At 38.3% G+C, this 19,748-nt stretch overlaps 4 protein-coding genes across 4 annotated transcripts in view; 2 read left to right on the top strand and 2 right to left on the bottom strand.

Annotated features, from left to right (window-relative positions):
• The window catches only part of lurap1l (leucine rich adaptor protein 1 like), a gene marked incomplete at its 5' end in the record, with an annotated part of 125,616 nt that overhangs the window by 59,845 nt on the left and 46,023 nt on the right, over positions 1-19,748 (bottom strand). The gene's annotated exons all lie outside the window — the stretch shown is intronic.
• LOC307155492 (histone H2B-like) lies at positions 1,778-2,218 on the bottom strand. The gene has a single exon (XM_079866172.1). It carries the CDS (start codon positions 2,190-2,192, stop codon positions 1,818-1,820), a length of 375 nt encoding a protein of 124 aa, XP_079722298.1. The 5' UTR covers positions 2,193-2,218; the 3' UTR covers positions 1,778-1,817.
• LOC307156504 (histone H2A) lies at positions 10,074-10,546 on the top strand. The gene has a single exon (XM_079867915.1). The coding sequence runs from the start codon at positions 10,102-10,104 to the stop codon at positions 10,486-10,488; it is 387 nt and encodes a 128-aa protein (XP_079724041.1). The 5' UTR covers positions 10,074-10,101; the 3' UTR covers positions 10,489-10,546.
• LOC307154882 (histone H3.2) lies at positions 13,376-14,185 on the top strand. The gene has a single exon (XM_079865070.1). The coding sequence runs from the start codon at positions 13,404-13,406 to the stop codon at positions 13,812-13,814; it is 411 nt and encodes a 136-aa protein (XP_079721196.1). The 5' UTR covers positions 13,376-13,403; the 3' UTR covers positions 13,815-14,185.

Raw genomic sequence — 19,748 nt, 5'->3', positions numbered from 1 at the left:
TCATACTGTAAGTCTCTTTGGATAAAATCATCTGATAAATGAATGAATGTAAATAATAAAGCACAGGTCACTCATTGTAATATTTTGATTTAACCACTATTAAAATGTAATTCATAAAACAGTGATAATATTTACTGTATATGTTTGATATATTTGCACAGATGTTGGGGTTTTGGATTATTTAGGCCACTAGTTTTCTGACCCAGGAATATATTTTTCTTGTTCTTGTGGAAAGAAACACTCTCATTACACACAGTAATTATATTAAACATATTTTCCTCATGTTTCACTATATTAGTGAAGATATTTTGTGATTCACATGTAAAACCAGACAAACTCCATCTCTCTTTAACTCTGAACCAAAACTGAGAAACTTCTCGACCTAAAACAACAAACTTTAGACATTGATGCGCTTAAAATGATATAATTTTACTATTGAAACTGATTAAAGAATGATAGAGTTATTTTATTCATAAACCAACAGTATCAGTGTTTCCAGCTTTGTTCGGTCGGACTGAGATTTTGACGACATCAGAGACACGAGGTTTTAGGGATCCAACTATTCATTTATAATTTTGTCTTAATAATGCAAATTACCCAATTACTGAAGCTTAATGATGAACTAGATGCACTTTTCAGAACTGGCTCTATAAATATTACCAGCCAGTCAGATTTCTTACTAGTTTATTAAAAACAAAAATGACATTTATTTTTCTATGACCTTTATTGTGTGTCAAAAAGGTGCAGTAAACAGACTAACATGTTATATAGGTCAATATAAGCTTGCTAGTCCACAGATATAAAGCCGTTTAAAATGACTTAATTATAGATAATAATGAAAAGCAAAGGCACGATCTAAAGCAAACAGAGGAAGAAAGTCCTGCAATAAAACACATGAACACAGTCCCATATTCCTGTCCTTTATTGCTCTTGTAGAGCCTGAATGTACAGGACTCCTGTTAATGTCTCTTAAACTTTATGATGCATGAAATGTATATTTTATCTAAATGTGTGATTTGGCGACCCTACAGTTACACAGATGGATGCGTTTAATGCTTAGAAAGGCTGGAAAACAACATCGTATTATGAAGATATTTTGATAAAGAACGAAAGCCGTGTTTTAACTTTTCAACAAATAATTGATCTCAAAATTCTCTTTTTCACTAGTTTAAAAAAAAATGTATGTAACAAATATTCTTATTACATGTGCTGAGGTATAGGCCGTTTATTTTTGACACATAAGCTAATTAATTCCACTGAAATATTTGTATTTGACATGGAAATGTGAAGTCTGTGTAAACTGGAGTGTGAGTCGTGTTTGTCTACTTTGAGCAGTTTAGAGTTCAACATCTTTATAAACAATCAAGCAGTTTCTGTGTGTATCGCTTTATGTGAGTGAACTGAACATCCATGCAGATTAAAGAGAGTGTATATTTACAGTTGGAGATTTTGGTTAATTTGTTATGCTGAAATATGGAGAATTATGAATCTGTACATTTTGGAGAAATTATGGCAATTGGTTGTAGTGTCAGACATAATCGTTAAGATGCTTCACTGCCACTGAAACTAAATGTGGGAGAATTTGACTTTCTATAATCATAAAGACCCCAAATGTATCTTTCAATTGCTTTTAGAGCCAAACTACTAGTTTACAGATAATAAATATTTTTAACACTATTAAAACAGACCATCAGGTGTGTGTAAATATATATATATATATATATATATGAATGAGAAAGTCTTTGCAAACATAAGCTCTTTCCAGGATGAAGTGTGTGGCTCTTAAAAGAGCCTTTGTGTGCTCCTCCTCCTCGGCTCTACTTGGAGCTGGTGTACTTGGTGACGGCCTTGGTGCCCTCAGACACGGCGTGCTTGGCCAGCTCTCCGGGCAGCAGCAGACGCACGGCGGTCTGGATCTCTCTCGACGTGATGGTGGAGCGCTTGTTGTAGTGAGCGAGACGAGACGCCTCACCGGCGATGCGCTCGAAGATGTCGTTGACGAAAGAGTTCATGATACCCATCGCCTTGGAGGAGATGCCGGTGTCAGGGTGAACCTGCTTCAGCACTTTGTAGACGTAGATGGCGTAGCTCTCCTTCCTGGACTTTCTGCGCTTCTTCCCGCCCTTCCCGGCGGTCTTAGTGACGGCCTTCTTGGAGCCCTTCTTAGGCGCGGACTTGGCTGGTTCAGGCATGATGAGGAATGATCTCAGCGCTGACGAGTCAGTGTGAACTCAGGAGCGACTCTGAGGCTTTTATCCGCTGCACTATGCTAATTTACAAGGAGACACGGCGACCTTCTGATTGCCTGTTTTCATTGGCCGAACCCGTAAACTCGTGTTTCATTGGACAACTCAAAGCATCACGAGCGGATCGAGGCCCAATCACAGGCGGTTAAATGATAACCCCGCCTACCGTCCCATGTTTGAACGACACAATTTCCCTTGTTTCATTTCCCGCTCTTTTTATTAATAGTAGTTTGAGAAAATTAGCTTTTCTAGACAAATATTGTGCACCATCGTGTGATTAAAACATCTTATAAACACGTTGAGGGAGCTTGGAGGAAAGAGAACAATAACAGTCTTTTTTTCTTTCTTTTTTTTTTTCTTTTTCTGCTTTTTCACTTCTGCTAACTTTGTCCCATTCCGATCTAATTTTTTTTTTTTTTTTTTGTAATCCACTTTTAAGCATCAGTAGTACATAAATAAAGATTGTGTAATACAAACATAATATTTTAGGTATCATCTGTTGGGTAAAGAGAATGAAAAGCTGCTTAAAGTCTCATACATTACCGTGAAACTTTATGATCTCATTAATAAAGTTTATTCTCCATCCAGAAAACTTTTGATTAACCCTTTCATGCATGAATTATGATCACCTCAGTCATAACATAATCAGATTACTTTTTTGATGGAAGGAGTAAAGTAATGCATTACAAGTGACATACATTACTTGTGATTACTTGTAATGTACATTGTGTATTTAATCGCATTGCTTGTTTGATATTAAAGGGCATATTGCAGGTTAGAAGACCCAACGAGTCAATGTATAGAAAAATAATGTAAGAACTAGATTTTCTTTAAAAAAAAAAAAACTTATACATACGCTACAGTGGCTTCTGGAGTCGTTTTTGTGAGAAAATTTACATTACCTTCAATATGCTCTTTAAAGGACACCTATTACGCCCCTTTTCACAAGATGTAGAATAAGTCTCTGATGTCCACTGAGTGTATGTGAAGTTTTAGCTCAAAATACACACATTTATGTTCAAATGCCATGTAAAGGTGAATTTTGCAAAAATAGGTGCCCTTTAATGCAAATTACATTCTAATAACACACAAATACATGTATTTATAGTCAGAAAAGTGTTTAAATAATACAGTCGCAGTAATAGTACGACCTGTAGCTGAAATACAGCTATTGATGCATGAGGTCCAGTTTAGTGGACAGATCATTAATCAGAATTCCCTCCCAATCTAAAGACAATACTTGGAACATTTTACTGTGAAATGACTCATTAGATATTGCTTGATGGTACAACAATTTTATTTTTATTTTATGATGACCAGCCTGAAAGAGACTTTAATGAGATCAGCATCAGTGAGGGTCGAGGGGGGGCTTTGGTACTGATGGTGTTTTGGGCCGCTTGAAGCACAAGATCATCATCCCGAGTCTGTGACTCTCATCTCTGGCCTTATAATCATCATCATCATCATCATATGCGTCTGATCACACATTATTAAAGTTTTAACTTGTAAAAAATGCATTTAATCGCTCATATTAAGACATAAAAACATGTTCATTGTAATAAAGGATTCGCCGTTCATCTCATACCGTATGGAGCATGTGAATGGAAATGATGGAAATTATTGTGTTAGATGTTGTTGCTCATCAAAATGAGTTGTTTATCTTTTAAAGCAAGATACGGGTCATAATTTCATTTTAACCACTATAAATGCTAATTCACAACATAGTCCTGTATTTACAATAGTGCATTATGTGAGATATATATACTGTATATATATATATATATATATATAATTTTTTTTTTTTTTTTTTTTTTTTTTTTTTTTTGACAGATTGTTTTTCTCTTTTAAATGATGCTGTGAACTGAAAGATGAAGATAATGGATCAGTGTTGAGTTTACAGGTACAGTCTGAGTGGGTCTAGATTTGGTCTGGTCAGGTTTGTTTCAGATCACTCGATCTTCCGTCAGATTTGCTCAGACTAACAGAAACATTCAATGATGCTGAAACAATTCTAATGTTGTGTGTTGCTGGGTCTGTTGTGTGTGAGAAACTCTTCTGCCGAAACCTGAAAACATCAGCGCCGAAATATGAACATTATTCTAGATCAGCGGTCCTTTATCCCGAACTCTTGATTATTGCTGATCTAATCTGAAGAGCTTATTAAATTGTTGTTTTACCACTTCAGTTCAACAATGTTTTACACATATTGACTGTCAGAGTCAAAAACCACAACGTTAAATGAATAGTTAGAAATCCATTTTCTCTTATCATCTGTTTTGTACACATTTGATATTTGGTTTAATGGCGGCTGGACTCTGGACTGGAATGTGAAGCATTAATAAAACCTTAATAATAAAATAAAATTACTTATGCAATATGTGTTTTTAAATTCTACTTTAAAGCTACACTGTGTGATTTTTACCCCCATCTAGCGGTGAAATTGTATATGACTACCCAGTGAATATTTGTTTCTGTTCCTCTCAATTCCGAGGGCGTTTTAACTCCTACGGTGGCCGCATTATTCCAAGATTAACATGGCTTCCAGTTATCACTTCGTCCATGACAATAATAAACAATACGTCTAAAATGAATAAAACTACAGGACAGATGTCAGGAGGTAAACGTCACCCTTGGAATCGGCTAACGTTACAATGTGTACAAAGTAAAAGCAATTAAAAATAACTAAAATTTACCTTGTCCTTTTTTTTATATAGCTTAAAAAAGTGTCTTGTCCCTGAGCAAGACACTTAACCCCTAGTTGCTCCAGAGGCGTGCGACCTCTGACATAATTAGCAATTGTAAGTCGCTTTGGATAAAAGCGTCAGCTAAATGAATAAATGTAAATGTAAATGTAAAAAATTGCGCCTTTAAAACTATTCATCACCTGTGATCCGTCGCAGCCATAGACTGTAAAAAAATGATTTTTTATGCAGCACAGATTTATGTTACAAGGTAAACAATACTTTTTCACCATTGACGCGAGGATGAAGTTATACTAGAGGTCGTTCTGGCGTTATGCACAACCATGCTATGGTTAGACAAGCAACTACAAAACTTCGAATTTACACAAATGAATTACAACAGGCTGAATTACCTGTCGAGAAGAAAGCAGGCAACCTCGGCGTCCGTTTTAAAATCTTTTCTCCTCATGAGCTCTTTCCATCTGGGAAAAGTTACTCCAATATTGTCTATGGTCTTGCTGATTTGTCTGTCGCGTTGACGTTTTAATTCTCTCTTTCAAATGTGAGTACGCACGCACGCACGCACGCACACGCACGCACACACACACACACACACACACACCACACTATCTTTCAAATCTGCCGGCACTCGCGAGCTCGCGAGTAATCTCCCCCTCGCATTCGTCACGGTGTCACTGAGTGAAAAACGCAAAAGGCGAAGCTTGAATTTACAGGTATGTCCCTCTTTGGCTAATGTAGTTTCAAGATGGAGGGGCAACATGGCGACCGGCATTCGAACCCCTCACCCGTATGTACTTTCAATGGCAGATTATAAACTTAAGAGAATACTTTATTACTTGAAAGAAGTAAATATACATTAATGAGCACATATATTTTTGAAAGAACTAAGTGTTTTTTGCTAAGAACCAACTAAAAAAGTTACACAGTGTAGCTTTAAGTATTTCTCTCTGTATTCTTCACTCTAAGACAGGAGTAGTTCACTTTAAAATGAAAACTAGCCCATGATTTACTCTCCCTCCTCCATAGGTGTAAATGACATTCTTCTTCCAGACGAACACATTCAGTGTGACATTAATAAACACTCCGACGCTCCAGAGCTTGATAATGGCAGTGAACTGCGTAGAGCGTCATGGCGTAGCGTAAATATTAGCAGTGCGTAAGTTGTGCTTTAGGCGTAAGTGGAATCCGTGTGTTTGTTTGACCGGAAGCTAGTTATGTTACTTTATAAAGTTTTAAATATGAATATTTTTCTTACACAAACTCATAGCTTCACTTCAGAGTCTTTTTATTAACCCCTGGAGCCTGTGGAGTTAGTTTATCATGGACAGATGCACTTTTATGATGGACAGATGCACTTTTATGATGGATAGATGCACTTTTATGATGGACAGATGCACTTTTATGATGGATAGATGCACTTTTATGACGAACAGATGCACTTTTATGATGGATAGATGCACTTTTATGATGGACAGATGCACTTTTATGATGGACAGATGCACTTTTATGATGGACAGATGCACTTTTATGACGAACAGATGCACTTTTATGATGGACAGATGCACTTTTATGACGAACAGATGCACTTTTATGATGGACAGATGCACTTTTATGATGGATAGATGCACTTTTATGATGGATAGATGCACTTTTATGATGGATAGATGCACTTTCATCATGTATAGATGCACTTTTATGATGGACAGATGCACTTTTATGATGGACAGATGCACTTTTATGATGGACAGATGCACTTTTATGATGGATAGATGCACTTTTATGATGGACAGATGCACTTTTATGATGGATAGATGCACTTTTATGATGGACAGATGCACTTTTATGATGGATAGATGCACTTTTATGATGGACAGATGCACTTTTATGATGGATAGATGCACTTTTATGATGGATAGATGCACTTTCATCATGTATAGATGCACTTTTATGATGGACAGATGCACTTTTATGATGGACAGATGCACTTTTATGATGGATAGATGCACTTTTATGATGGACAGATGCACTTTTATGATGGACAGATGCACTTTTATGATGGATAGATGCACTTTTATGATGGACAGATGCACTTTTATGATGGATAGATGCACTTTTATGATGGATAGATGCACTTTCATCATGTATAGATGCACTTTTATGATGGACAGATGCACTTTTATGATGGACAGATGCACTTTTATGATGGACAGATGCACTTTTATGACGGACAGATGCACTTTTATGATGGACAGATGCACTTTTATGACGGACAGATGCACTTTTATGATGGATAGATGCACTTTGATGATGGACAGATGCACTTTTATCAGCTTTAAACTGATGGTTAAAAATCACTGCCATTAGCCACTTTCCGACCGTAGGAACCTTTTCATAGTTCCTAGAACTATTGACTTAAGTACCCGGATGTTCCTGCAGTGCGAACACGCCGACTAGGAACGATTTTAGTTCTAGGAACTCCATTTGGAGGAACTAATTGAGCTCCTACTTCAGAGTAGGGTCTAAACCAGCACTATAGGAACTACCCGTGACGTTAGTGTACGCCAGGGTTCACCAATCTCGGTCCTGGAGGGCCACTGTCCTGCAGAGTTTAGCTCCAACCCCAATTAAACACACCTGAACCAGCTAATCAAGGTCTCACTAGGCATAGAAACTTTCAAACAGGTGTGTTGGAGCTGGTTGGAGCTAAACTCTGCAGGGACAGCGGCCCTCCAGGACCGAGATTGGTGAACCCTGGTGTACGCTGATTGACCGAACGCACGCGGAACACCAGCACCCGCCATTTTTAAAACAGCTATATGTAAACACACAGATTATAGCCTATATATTTACTCCATAAACTAACTATACAAACATGGAAAACAGTGATAGATGGGTCTCTAAACCTTTATGCTGAAGAGAAAATCCAACGCAACTTTGAGGGGACCAAGTCAAACATGATTATGTTTATCTGCCCAGCTAGCAACACTGGACATCAACCACACGGCATAGGCTAATAACCTTTTTTCATGTAATGTCTACTTTCTATAACAGTTCTATCTAATAAGATATTAAACAGTACTGTTAGACAGATCGCTAACTAATAAACACAGAGAATGCTCTGGCGTTCTCAGCGCCGCCAAAATAAAAGTCGCCGTGCTTGCGTCACTCCCTTACCCCTCCTACCAGCTCCTATGGCCACTGGGCCAGTGCGAACGCAAACAGCAAAACCGAGTTTGGGGGAGAGTAGTTCATAGAACTAATATCGGCTAATATAAAGTTTGGAAGGATATTTATTAAAATAACTCAGATTGTATTCGTCTGAAAGAAGAAAGTCTTATACACCGAGGATGACTTGAGGGAGAGTAAATCATGGGCTGATTTTCATTTTAAAGTGAACTACTCCTTTATTTGATAGAGTGAAGTTGATTAAACCTATATCTTTCATTTTCTTAATCAGCTCCTCTCTTTCCTTGCAACTACATGCTCAATAGTCTCTAGCAGATTTGTAAGTATGTCAGATATTACATCTTGTATTGATGTTGACTTATTAAAGTATTTAAAGCTGACAGAGAGTCTGAACAAATGTCACTGGCTTAACCTCCTGCACTCATGGAATCACTAATAAAATCTCCATTCGCTGTAAAAACTGATCCTCTTCTGAATGCTGAAGCCCAATGATGATCCTCTGATCCATCTGTGGATATATGAAGCATTGAGGAGTTTATCTACACACTGTTGAACAACGACCTGCTTAGGTGCAGATTTATAATTCATAACTTTACATTGTAGATAAAAATAGACTTTAGGTGTGGGAAGCAACCAATATAATATTACAATAGAGGGATTAACTGCAAATTCTGTAATATGTTAGTAAAATGTAATTCATAACATCTCTAGTTGCTGTCCTACCAAAAATGTGAGACATTATCATTCACAATCCAGCACTCCTTTAGTATTTCTTCTTCTTCTTCTGTTGATGTTTTGGCGGTTGGCAAACCAGCTTATGGTGCATATTCCCTATATTCCTCTGGGATGGAGCGTGAGGTGATGATATCATGGGAAAATAATAATAATACAACAACAAAAAATGGACCCATATTCTATTATATAACTTTGTTATTTTCAGGAAACTTATTAGAGCTGTATAACCTTTATAAGAAGTGTTTAGCACATTCTGTAATGTCAGAGAATTAATGGCAGCAGATTTTAATTCCTCTTTTTACTCTTTCACTTCATTATTCAGCACGTGCTTTACACTGGACGTCCACAATGATTACACCGACCGGATTCATGTTTTCCTATCATCTGGAGTGATTCATTAAGAGTAGAGTTTTCCATTCTCAATCGAGATATTACCATTTCCATTATCATGATCAGTTCTTACATGGCCAGATTGTTTATGTATAATATACAATTGTCGTCCTTTGTTTCCTTTGTCCCATCTCTCTGACAGCTACTTTAACTTAACCTTTAATTTCTGATTAACTCAAAGGTAAGTGTATGTCTATATGTGTGTGCTTAAGTAAATTCTGCCACACATACAAATTTGACTTGGCAGATTCTATACAAACTTTGTAGGACTTCTATTAATATAACTTGCCTAGATTCAGATTTCAAGTGCAAGTTGTATGTAAGTACTGTTTGATTTCTTCCACCCGCTGTAAGGCTCTCTGAATAGCAGCCGTCTCAGTTGCATATACTAATATATTGTTAGCAGTTATTTTTGCAGATTCATATTTAAAGTGAGGAATATACATATACGTCTGTCTCTTTACAGTATAATATACTAGATATTACTGGTGACTATCTGTTGAGCCTGCTGTCCAGCCAAAGCTATTCAGATATGTCTGCTCATATTCCCAGCAGTTTTCCCATATGTTTTTGACGAGGTGAATTGTAAAATGACATTTAAAACCAGTCAGTCCTTTTAGTATTCTTAAACTGCATGGTCTTAACCGTCACAAATACTTGTGCATAACTATTCCCGCCAGAAAGGGGGGTGGGGCTTTGTAGGGAAGTTCAGTGATTGGTTGAAATACTATCAGACTCTAAGCCAATGGGCGACGGGCTCTCTCGTATAAACACAGGCTGTGGAGCTGCTGCTCTTCATTCAGTCTCTTCCACTGTGAGGATTGTAGAAACTGACTGTTAAAATGAGCGGCAGAGGCAAAACCGGCGGCAAAGCTCGAGCGAAGGCCAAGACTCGCTCGTCCAGGGCAGGGCTGCAGTTCCCCGTCGGCCGTGTCCACAGGCTCCTCCGCAAAGGCAACTACGCCGAGCGCGTCGGCGCCGGAGCTCCTGTGTATCTGGCGGCTGTGCTCGAGTATCTGACCGCGGAGATCCTGGAGTTGGCTGGAAACGCCGCTCGGGACAACAAGAAGACCCGCATCATCCCCCGGCACCTGCAGCTGGCGGTGCGCAACGACGAGGAGCTGAACAAGCTTCTGGGCGGAGTGACCATCGCTCAGGGCGGCGTGTTGCCCAACATCCAGGCCGTGCTGCTGCCCAAGAAGACCGAGAAGCCCGCCAAGGCCAAATAAGCGCTCCGGCTCGCCGACCACCAACGGCTCTTTTCAGAGCCACTCACTACATCTGACAGAGCGCTTTTCTGCATTCATAACTATATATATATATATAATCTCAATAGGTTGAGGATAAAAATTATATTTAGTCTAGCAAAACTATAAACTCAATCAACCCAGTGTGCAATATGATATAAAATATGTTAATTGTGGTGTTTTTCTTCTGCTCACTATAACATCAATATACATTTAAAGTATGTTGTAACATTGAACCACCGAGGATAAATTAAAACGTCTGACATTTTCACAGAAAAACATTATTTTCTTTACAATTCTTTAACCAGACAATTGAACTAACACACTTAACCAGCTTTTAATGTATTACATATTTAATGAAAAGTAACATTTCATATCCAGCTGTTGCTCTCAGGCAAAATTGTACCATAGAGGAACACAATTATTACCAAACCATCATATCAAGTTATCATCTCCATCATCTTCATCATCATCATCATCTTCACTCTCTGCCTGCAGGATTCACTGTCACTATATCCTCCTCTTCCTCATCACAGTATGACTCCTCATCCTCATATGTGCAGATTTGGTATGTGAATTACTATTCTTATAAGTGCATTACAAAATCATTCAAAAATGCAAATATATTTAGATAATGTTAACCCTTTTCCTTAAAAATATAATATATTTGTATCCCAACAGTATGTCTGGTATGGCCGTATTCGTTCCTTTGTACAATGTTGCCTTGAGGAAACAGTTTTTTGCTGTTCTCTAAAACATTTGATGATATATAATGTAAAGTTCTTTAAAATACTTCTTTAATTACCAGTGAAGGTGACTCATATTTTATGTGGGTACCCATTTAATCCCAAATTTTTCCCAGACACAAAAATATCCAAATCATGTGTCATTAGTATCCCTTTGAAACAATCAATCATAATTTTTTGAAATTTTCATGGAAAAGTGTGTGAAAAAGTGTGTTTTATGATCGGTCACAATTGTGACCGGTGAGATACTGTGTTGTATCAACCATTGTATAGATTTAATATAGGTCTATTTCACCTATGCAGTGTGTGTGTGTGTGTGGGTGTGTGTGTGTGTGTGTGTGTGGGGGGAGATCAGACATCAGAGGAGACGTGACCATGTGTGAGTGTGTGAGTGTGTGTGTGTGTGTGTGTGTGTGTGTGTGTGTGTTTGTATATGTGTGTTTGTGTGTTTGTGTGTGTGTTTGTATAAGTGTGTTTGTGTGTGTGTGTGTGTGTGTGTGTGTGTGTGTGTGTGTGGAGATCAGACATCAGAGAAGACGTGACCGTGACCGTGTGTGTGTGTTTATGTGTGTGTGTGTGTGTGTGTGTGTGTGGAGATCAGACATCAGAGGAGACGTGACCGTGTGTGTGTGTGTGTGTGTGTGTGTGTGTGTGTGTGTGTGTGTGTGTGTGAGTTTCTGTCTCTGTGTGTGTGTGTGTGTGTGTGTGTGTGTGTGTGTGTGTGTGTGTGTGTGTGTGTGTGTGTGTGAGAGAGAGAGTTTCTGTCTCTGTGTGTGTGTGTGTGTGTGTGTGTGTGTGTGTGTGTGGAGATCAGACATCAGAAGAGACGTGACCGTGTGTGTGTGTGTGTGTGTGTGTGTGTGTGTGTGTGTGTGTGTGTGTGTGTGTGTGTGTGTGTGTAAAATTAGGTAGAAAGTAAGGTAGAACAGTTAGCCTATGTGTATTAGTATGTAGATACAATGGGTTATCCCACCGGTCACTATTGTTGCCGTTGACATGTTTGTGAGTTCTATGACCACATTAAACAAAGTTGAGTAATTGCAAATGCATATATCAATACTAGACACCTTAAACATGATGTGAACCAAAAATCTATGTCCTATCTTTATGTTAACATACTTTACCACCCTTTTCTTTGGGAGCTTTCTTGCTGCCATCCTCTTCTCTTGGCGCAAACAGGAAGTAAACAGCTCTGGTCATGTGACAATTTACAGTAAACATGCGACACTGCACATATTTCATTGAGACCCTTTATAATTTCAATATCTGCTGGAAATGCATTGATAGATCATTCAGTAACATTTTTATAGCCTTAGAAATGAAACATTTTTTTACTGTCACTATTGTGACCGGTGGGATTAAATGGGTTAACTGGACACAAATGAGTAAAAAATGCTATTTTTCAATGGGGAAATATGGAGGCATGTGACCTGTGCACTTGTGCTGAAACTAGACACAGAATGGACCCCTGTGGGTCATGTGACCACTTTATTGCACTTTCAATGGTATTTCTCCCCTGAGAAAGGTTTAACCAATACATGAGTGTCTCATTTTAATAAAAATAAACTAACATAGACTATGTTGCCTGGAGGCCAGGGTTAATTGATTATACAATATCAAAAACTATACATCGCTTCAGAAGATTTCCAGTGTAACAGAAACTGATCAATGTTACTGAGGGTCTTTTGTCCTTTAATATCTGAACGATCCTGTGTTTTACATATCTCTCTGTGTGTGTGTGTGTGTGTGTGTGTGTGTTAATATCTGGCTGCAGAGCTTTTATACGGACTGTAATGTGATTTTGTTCTGATCCGAGATCTCCACAACCACTGAGAATTAAGGCGAGTATTTCAGGACAAATAAATAACGCAATCTGAGAATAAAGCCTATGGATGTCTGTGTTACACTGATTAATTAAGTAGTAAACAGAACAAAGCGTCTTGAGCGGGAAACCCTCCGCTGGCTTGAAAAGAGGAAACGCGCAGTCATTGGCTAGCAGTCATAAGCACGTCATACACCAGCCAATCACAAGCCTCTGCATCATCGCGACACTGTGAGCTCGTGACGGTCCAATGCTATAAAAGCAGGAGGCGAGTAACAGAAAGCATTTATTCCAGCGCAAGCAGGACCGAGAGAGAAGAAACTCCAGCGATGGCCAGAACCAAGCAGACCGCTCGTAAATCCACCGGCGGCAAAGCCCCGAGGAAGCAGCTCGCGACTAAAGCAGCGCGGAAGAGCGCGCCCGCCACCGGCGGCGTCAAGAAGCCCCATCGGTACCGGCCCGGGACCGTGGCTCTGCGGGAGATCCGCCGCTATCAGAAGTCCACCGAGCTGCTGATCCGCAAACTGCCTTTCCAGCGGCTGGTGAGAGAAATCGCCCAGGACTTCAAGACGGACCTGCGCTTCCAGAGCTCCGCTGTCATGGCCCTGCAGGAGGCCAGCGAGGCTTATCTGGTGGGTCTGTTCGAGGACACCAACCTGTGCGCCATCCACGCCAAGAGAGTCACCATCATGCCCAAGGACATCCAGCTGGCGCGCCGCATCCGCGGAGAGCGCGCTTAAACCCGCCGCCGCCGCCGCCGCTGTGCACGCGCGTCACATCCCCAACGGCTCTTTTAAGAGCCACATCACTGACTATAAAAGAGACAACTTCCACTTTAACGCTGAATATAAAGCGATAGGTTCTATGTAGTGGGATCCTTTTTAAAATCAAAGTTAGTTGTGGGCAATTATGAGGGGGGAAAAATAGGCATATGCGATTATTGTATTTTAATTGTGTGTTTCCTAAAACATACTATCGGCCATTTCTGTTTCTTCTGATCAGAATGTATGTCATTTGGATGTTTCCAAGGCACATTTTCATTAAGCAGAAAGAAGTTGCCGGTTATAAAGCGTTTTCAGTTTCTTTTCATCCTGTAAGCGCATATTATCACATCAGCAATATATGGGAGATTCTCCAACTACAGGCACGTTTGTGTCCTTGGCCTTTTTTTGTAAATAAACAAAGAAATGCACAAATAAATTGTCATTATGAAGTTCATGCTCCAACATCTAGTAACCACCAAATGTTTTTGCACGGCTGTTTATTAGCAGATTTTGCAGTTTTATGCTTGTCCCCAACCCAGACTGGCCCTCTTTGAATGTTAAATTATATTAACATGTTTGTCTTAAGGACAAATAAAGTAATATCATACCCAGGGTTGGGGAGTAACGGAATACATGTAACGGCGTTATGTACAAAAATCAAATAACTGTAATCCGTTACAGTGACGTCAAAAACGTAATCAGATTATAGTTACATTTTGAAAAAAGGGGGAATACTTTCAGGATTACAATGGTTTCATTTGAAACTAAATAAATAAGTATTTTGGCATAATAACACTATATTAAGCGCTGCTTGATTATACAGTAGTTCCTGGTTCTGTTGCCAGTAATGACTCACGTGTGCCACGCGCTGGTGCATGCGCAAATAACAGCTGTCTACAATCTCCTCAGACGCAGATTGAATCACTTCTGCTAGTAGAAACGATGCTGCCTGCGGGTAAAATCGCTTTTAATTCATGGAAATTCCGCTGCTATTTTGTAGAAATTAGGAGAGTAGCTTTTTTAGTAGCCTACCCAAAATGTCCTTTCTTAATCTTTTCTCACGTAACGGGATGATCGCTGTCTAGGTAACGTAGGGGAACTCCCACTGCCAACGCCCCAAGTTCAGTCAGGCAAATTAAGAAAGATCACAGCTTTAGTCAACATGTAGGCCTATTTTAAAATAAACTGTTTTACACAACTAAATGTGTTTTTATTTTTTAGTTAAAAATTTGTTAAAAATAAAACAAAATAATCTGTAATACCATACATTAGCCACTAGATGTCTGTATAGCCCTTTACATAAATATATATATTCAGGCCTGTGTGTATATTTTGCAAATATTGTACACTGGACCAAATTCTTAATACATAAAAGGTTTTTGTATTTATTTTTTTATAATATTTCTTCTTGCTTGACTTTATTTATATACGTGACCTTGAAGTAATCCAAAAGTAATCATTTACATTACTTTCATATTATAGTACTTGGATTACGTTACTGAATACTTTTTTTTAGGAAGTAATTTGTAACTGTAACGGAATACATTTTTAAAGTAACCCTCCCAAGCCTGATCATACCATAGTAGTTCCATATGTATATCAAAATTTTGAACTATTTTTGGAATGAAATAAGTCTGTCCCCAGGTTTTCCGTCATTTACACCTCCCTCAACAAAATCCAGTTTAATATATCCACCTTAAATATTGTATTTACTTGGTAATCATGAAAATAATAATGAAAAAGAACTTTAGGCACATGTGCTCTTCAGCACTAGAAAATAAATCAAGGTAACTCAAGCTTTTATACAGAGTATTTTTATTCGGCGTCATAAGGCTGCGTTCACACTGCAGGGCTTAATGCTCAATTCAGATTTTTTGAAAAAAATAGATTTTTTTGCAAGGCCGTTTACATTTCCAATTAAATGCGACCTTTTGTGATGATCTGTGTGAACGTGAACGTGAAATGACCCAGAAGTGACCCGCATGCGCAGAAGAGTACTCAACAGTCAACGACGTCACTTGTTGTTTGCGGAAGTAGCTACACATGGATGTCAACAGTGGAGCTCACTCGTTTAGCGATATCAGAGAATGTCTAATAGGAAGAGAATTGAGATGGTCCTCAATGCAGAGCATAAAATCCGGGGGGAGGAGTTGGATAAAATCCAACTCCTCCCACCTTACATACCTAAACCTACCAATCTCCACCCCCTGATCCCTAAACCTACCCATCTCCACCCTTAAACCTACCAATCTCCACCCCTTATATAAGATCCGACTCCTCCCCTCGGATCTTGTGTACTGCATTGAGGTGCTACTGGGAGAATTGGCACCCTCTGCTTACTTCCGGTTTCTGGACTGGCTGCAGTAACACGTCTCTGTCCATGCGGGGGCGCTCGCAGGCGAGTGCAGAATGAATGGAGGTCTATGGTGAAAAACCCTCAAAATCCACTTTTCTCAGGATATAATTTTTTGTCTAGTAATTTGAATGTTGTATTCGAAAGGAGATGCAAAGAAATTACACATTGCTGGGTGTTAGATTTTTTAGAGTCACTTATTTGCTTTAAAAAGTCTTTTAAAATGTCAATGACGTCAGAATGCTGACGTCATTAGCAGAATGCTAGCGTGTTCTGGGCAACAACAACTCAACCTGTAAGAAAAAGAAATCGAAAAGAAATAAGTACTTGTTCATTCAACTTTCGACCTATAACCCATGTTGAACTTGCAAAACCTACAATAAAATCTGAGATTTCTCAACGGCAATCGGGTGAAAGAGACACATTTAGCCGTCTAGCCCCATAGACTCCCATTCAGTCTGCACTCGCTCGCGATCACCTCCAGTGGTATTCTAATGGAACTGCAACCAAGATCGATACAATGGGGCTAATAGGAAGTGCCAAGGCTCTCCGTAGACGGGCTCTGGCGATATTAAAGTTATTTTCATAACATCGTCCGCCATAGTTGTTGTTTATCTTCTCATTCCCGCCTACTTCAACGCAGAATTATGACGTTTGTCGCGTATCAATGACGTGCGGGTCGGATACATGCGACCTGGCCGTTCAGACTGAAGTCGCATTGCAAAAGATCGGATACGTATCGGATTTGGACCACATACCCAAGTGGCCTGGGTCACATTTGAAAAGATCGGATCTGTGTCGTTCAGACTGTCATGAAAAGATCAGATACAGGTCGCATAGGGGCAAAAAAAATCGGAATTGGGTCGTTTCAGCCTGCAGTGTGAACGTAGCCTTCCACCTTGGCTGTAGTTCGGTTTAATTATGTACAACAAATATGAAAATAATGTATGGCTATTACGAGTAAACAACATAATAAGTCCAGAAGTAGCTATGCCTGACATGAGGGAGTGCTAATATTGCAGAGAAACTGCTCAAATGTAATGTCCACCTCTGAGGAGTTACAGGCGTGGCTCTGGACATGATATATGGAGTGTGTGTGGCTATCTGCATGTTCTCATGACATATTTGTGCTTTTGGACTGAGAACTTTATATATCACCATTCCAGTACACTCTATATTTATTTTTATTTATCTATATTTATATGAATGTTTTGAGCACATTCATATCATTTGCATATCATTTGTAATCATTATTTTTTAAAACTATTAGGTATACTGTTCAACTCATATATGTTAAATAATAAAATAAATGTTTAAAACTATTTTGGACTGGCAATTTAAGTAAAAATAAACAGAAACAATCTTTCCACCATAAACCGTCATTTCCACCACTTTCCACCACTACAGTTTTTAAGAAAAAAAAAAAAGAAAAACCAATGATGTGGATCTAAATGTATTTTAAATCAAGTATTAATAGTTCATTACTTACAATATATGTGTGAGTGACTTAAAATAAACATAAATGAGCAAAAATGAAAATCCCAACTCGTGGCATTTAGCAACTTTAAATAAAAATGCATTAAGTTCACGAAGTATTAATATTTGTTACATGATTGGGTAGCCACTGATGTTGTTGACTGATACATAATCTTATATAATCAGTTTTACAATATTAATAAAATACATAAATTGAAAAGAGGTGAAAATGAAATCTTTGAAAGCACTCTTCAGAAAAACTGTTAATAATAATAATAATCCATGGACTTCTAAAAGTGCCCACTGTTATATTGTGTTAGAAGACACATTAATGAAGCTAGGAAGATTGTTTTAAGTGTGTTTTAAGAGAGTGAATTTTCCATAAGCTCGCAGTGACTAAAGTGCTCCTAGTTGGAGAATCACCCAATATATATGAACATGTGGAAGTGAACATTAACTGGACAAGGATTTCAGATATTGCCATCGTTGTGGGGACATTTTGTCTCTATAATGAAGGGTTTACCAGGACACACACACACACACACACACACACACACACACACACACAGGCATAAATAAAAAAATATAATCACAGATGTAATTTGATGTCTTGTGTCCCCAGAGGCGCCGCAATAGGGCAGGCAAGCCAGGCAATTGCCTGGGGCCCCACATTTTAAGGGGGCCCCCCGAGGGCTGATCATTCAAATAATCAGGAATGTTAATATAAAGCCGCAGCGACAGCTCTGCATCCCCCTTAATGGGGCCCCTTTCTCGTTACGCTGGTTATGCTTTTACCGTCTCGCCTCAGCCGCCTTTTTCAAACCGGAGCAGCGATTCGCGGGTATGTAGAAAATCCATGATTCGATTTGTTAAACACGAAGAGGACTTATCCGTCTGGCAGGGCACTGCATGAGGCGGCAACGCGATTACTTGCATTTTGCTATAAACAGTGGAAATGACTAAAAAAATACTATATTTTTGTCCATACAGAAAAGAATGATGCATCAGTCGCAACTACTTTTACTTGTGTGAACTCACAATAACAAGTAAATGTTGTGCTTTCGTAAAATAAAATAAACAATCAGGGCGCGCTTTCGTGGTCTCCGTGAACTGGAGCATGTCTCAAAAATAAACAGATACACGGCGTAGGGTATACTAGCCTCACATACATGATATAGCCTATGCTTGATATGTCCACTTTTAAACGAAAAAATTTGAATGGAAAGCAATTATCATCTGATTATGTAATCCGTATGGTATGAAAGATGAATTTCTTTCTAAAGGCACATGCACTTTACAGCAGAAATGAATGAAGATATGTTTGCAGCACGCTGAAAATAACAGCAACATTTTGTCACATTTAGCTTCAAACAATGTTTAAAAAACTGGTATGAATTTTTGGTATGTCACTTTTTAGCACATTTAACTTACAACAATATTTGTCAACTTAGAGATATTTTAAATAGTTAAATCTAAATATTAAATGTTACACCTAAATGATAAATTTAAATGCTGAATCTAAATCTAAATGTTAAATCTAAATGTTAAATCTGAATCTAAATCTAAATGTTGAATCTAAATGTTACGAGTGAAACTAAATATTTAACTAATATGCAAATTTAAAATGCCGGTAACTGGAAGTGCCAAAATAAAAGCTCGAGGAGGTCGAAATCACTAATTTAGAATAAATTAAAATGCCTCGTTATGTAAGACATATTTAGCCTGCTTTTGCGGCGAGATTTATGCATGCGCTTGGGCGCAGCATGTATTCCTCCATTCACCCAGTATTTAGCAGAAATTAATATAAACGTGCTATTAGTATTAGTAGAAAAAAATACTAATAGCTTTAAAAAACAATTTAATTATTAACTAAAAAAATAAATAAGATTAAATTAAGATGTTAACTATATATTTCTATTTAGCATTGTTCCACCACGTAATTTAAATTACTGTTTTAAGGTGACAATCTGTTACACGTTAGAAGATTTACTGTATCTTGAAGATTGTTGAATTGCATCTTCTGTTATAAAGATGAAGATGGACCTTTCGTTAATTAAATTTTTTTAAATTTTTTAATTAAT

The sequence above is a fragment of the Squalius cephalus genome (assembly GCF_949319135.1).
Source record: "Squalius cephalus genome assembly, chromosome: 3".
NCBI lineage: Eukaryota > Metazoa > Chordata > Actinopteri > Cypriniformes > Leuciscidae > Squalius > Squalius cephalus.
This window is presented reverse-complemented; position numbering and strand designations above follow the sequence as displayed.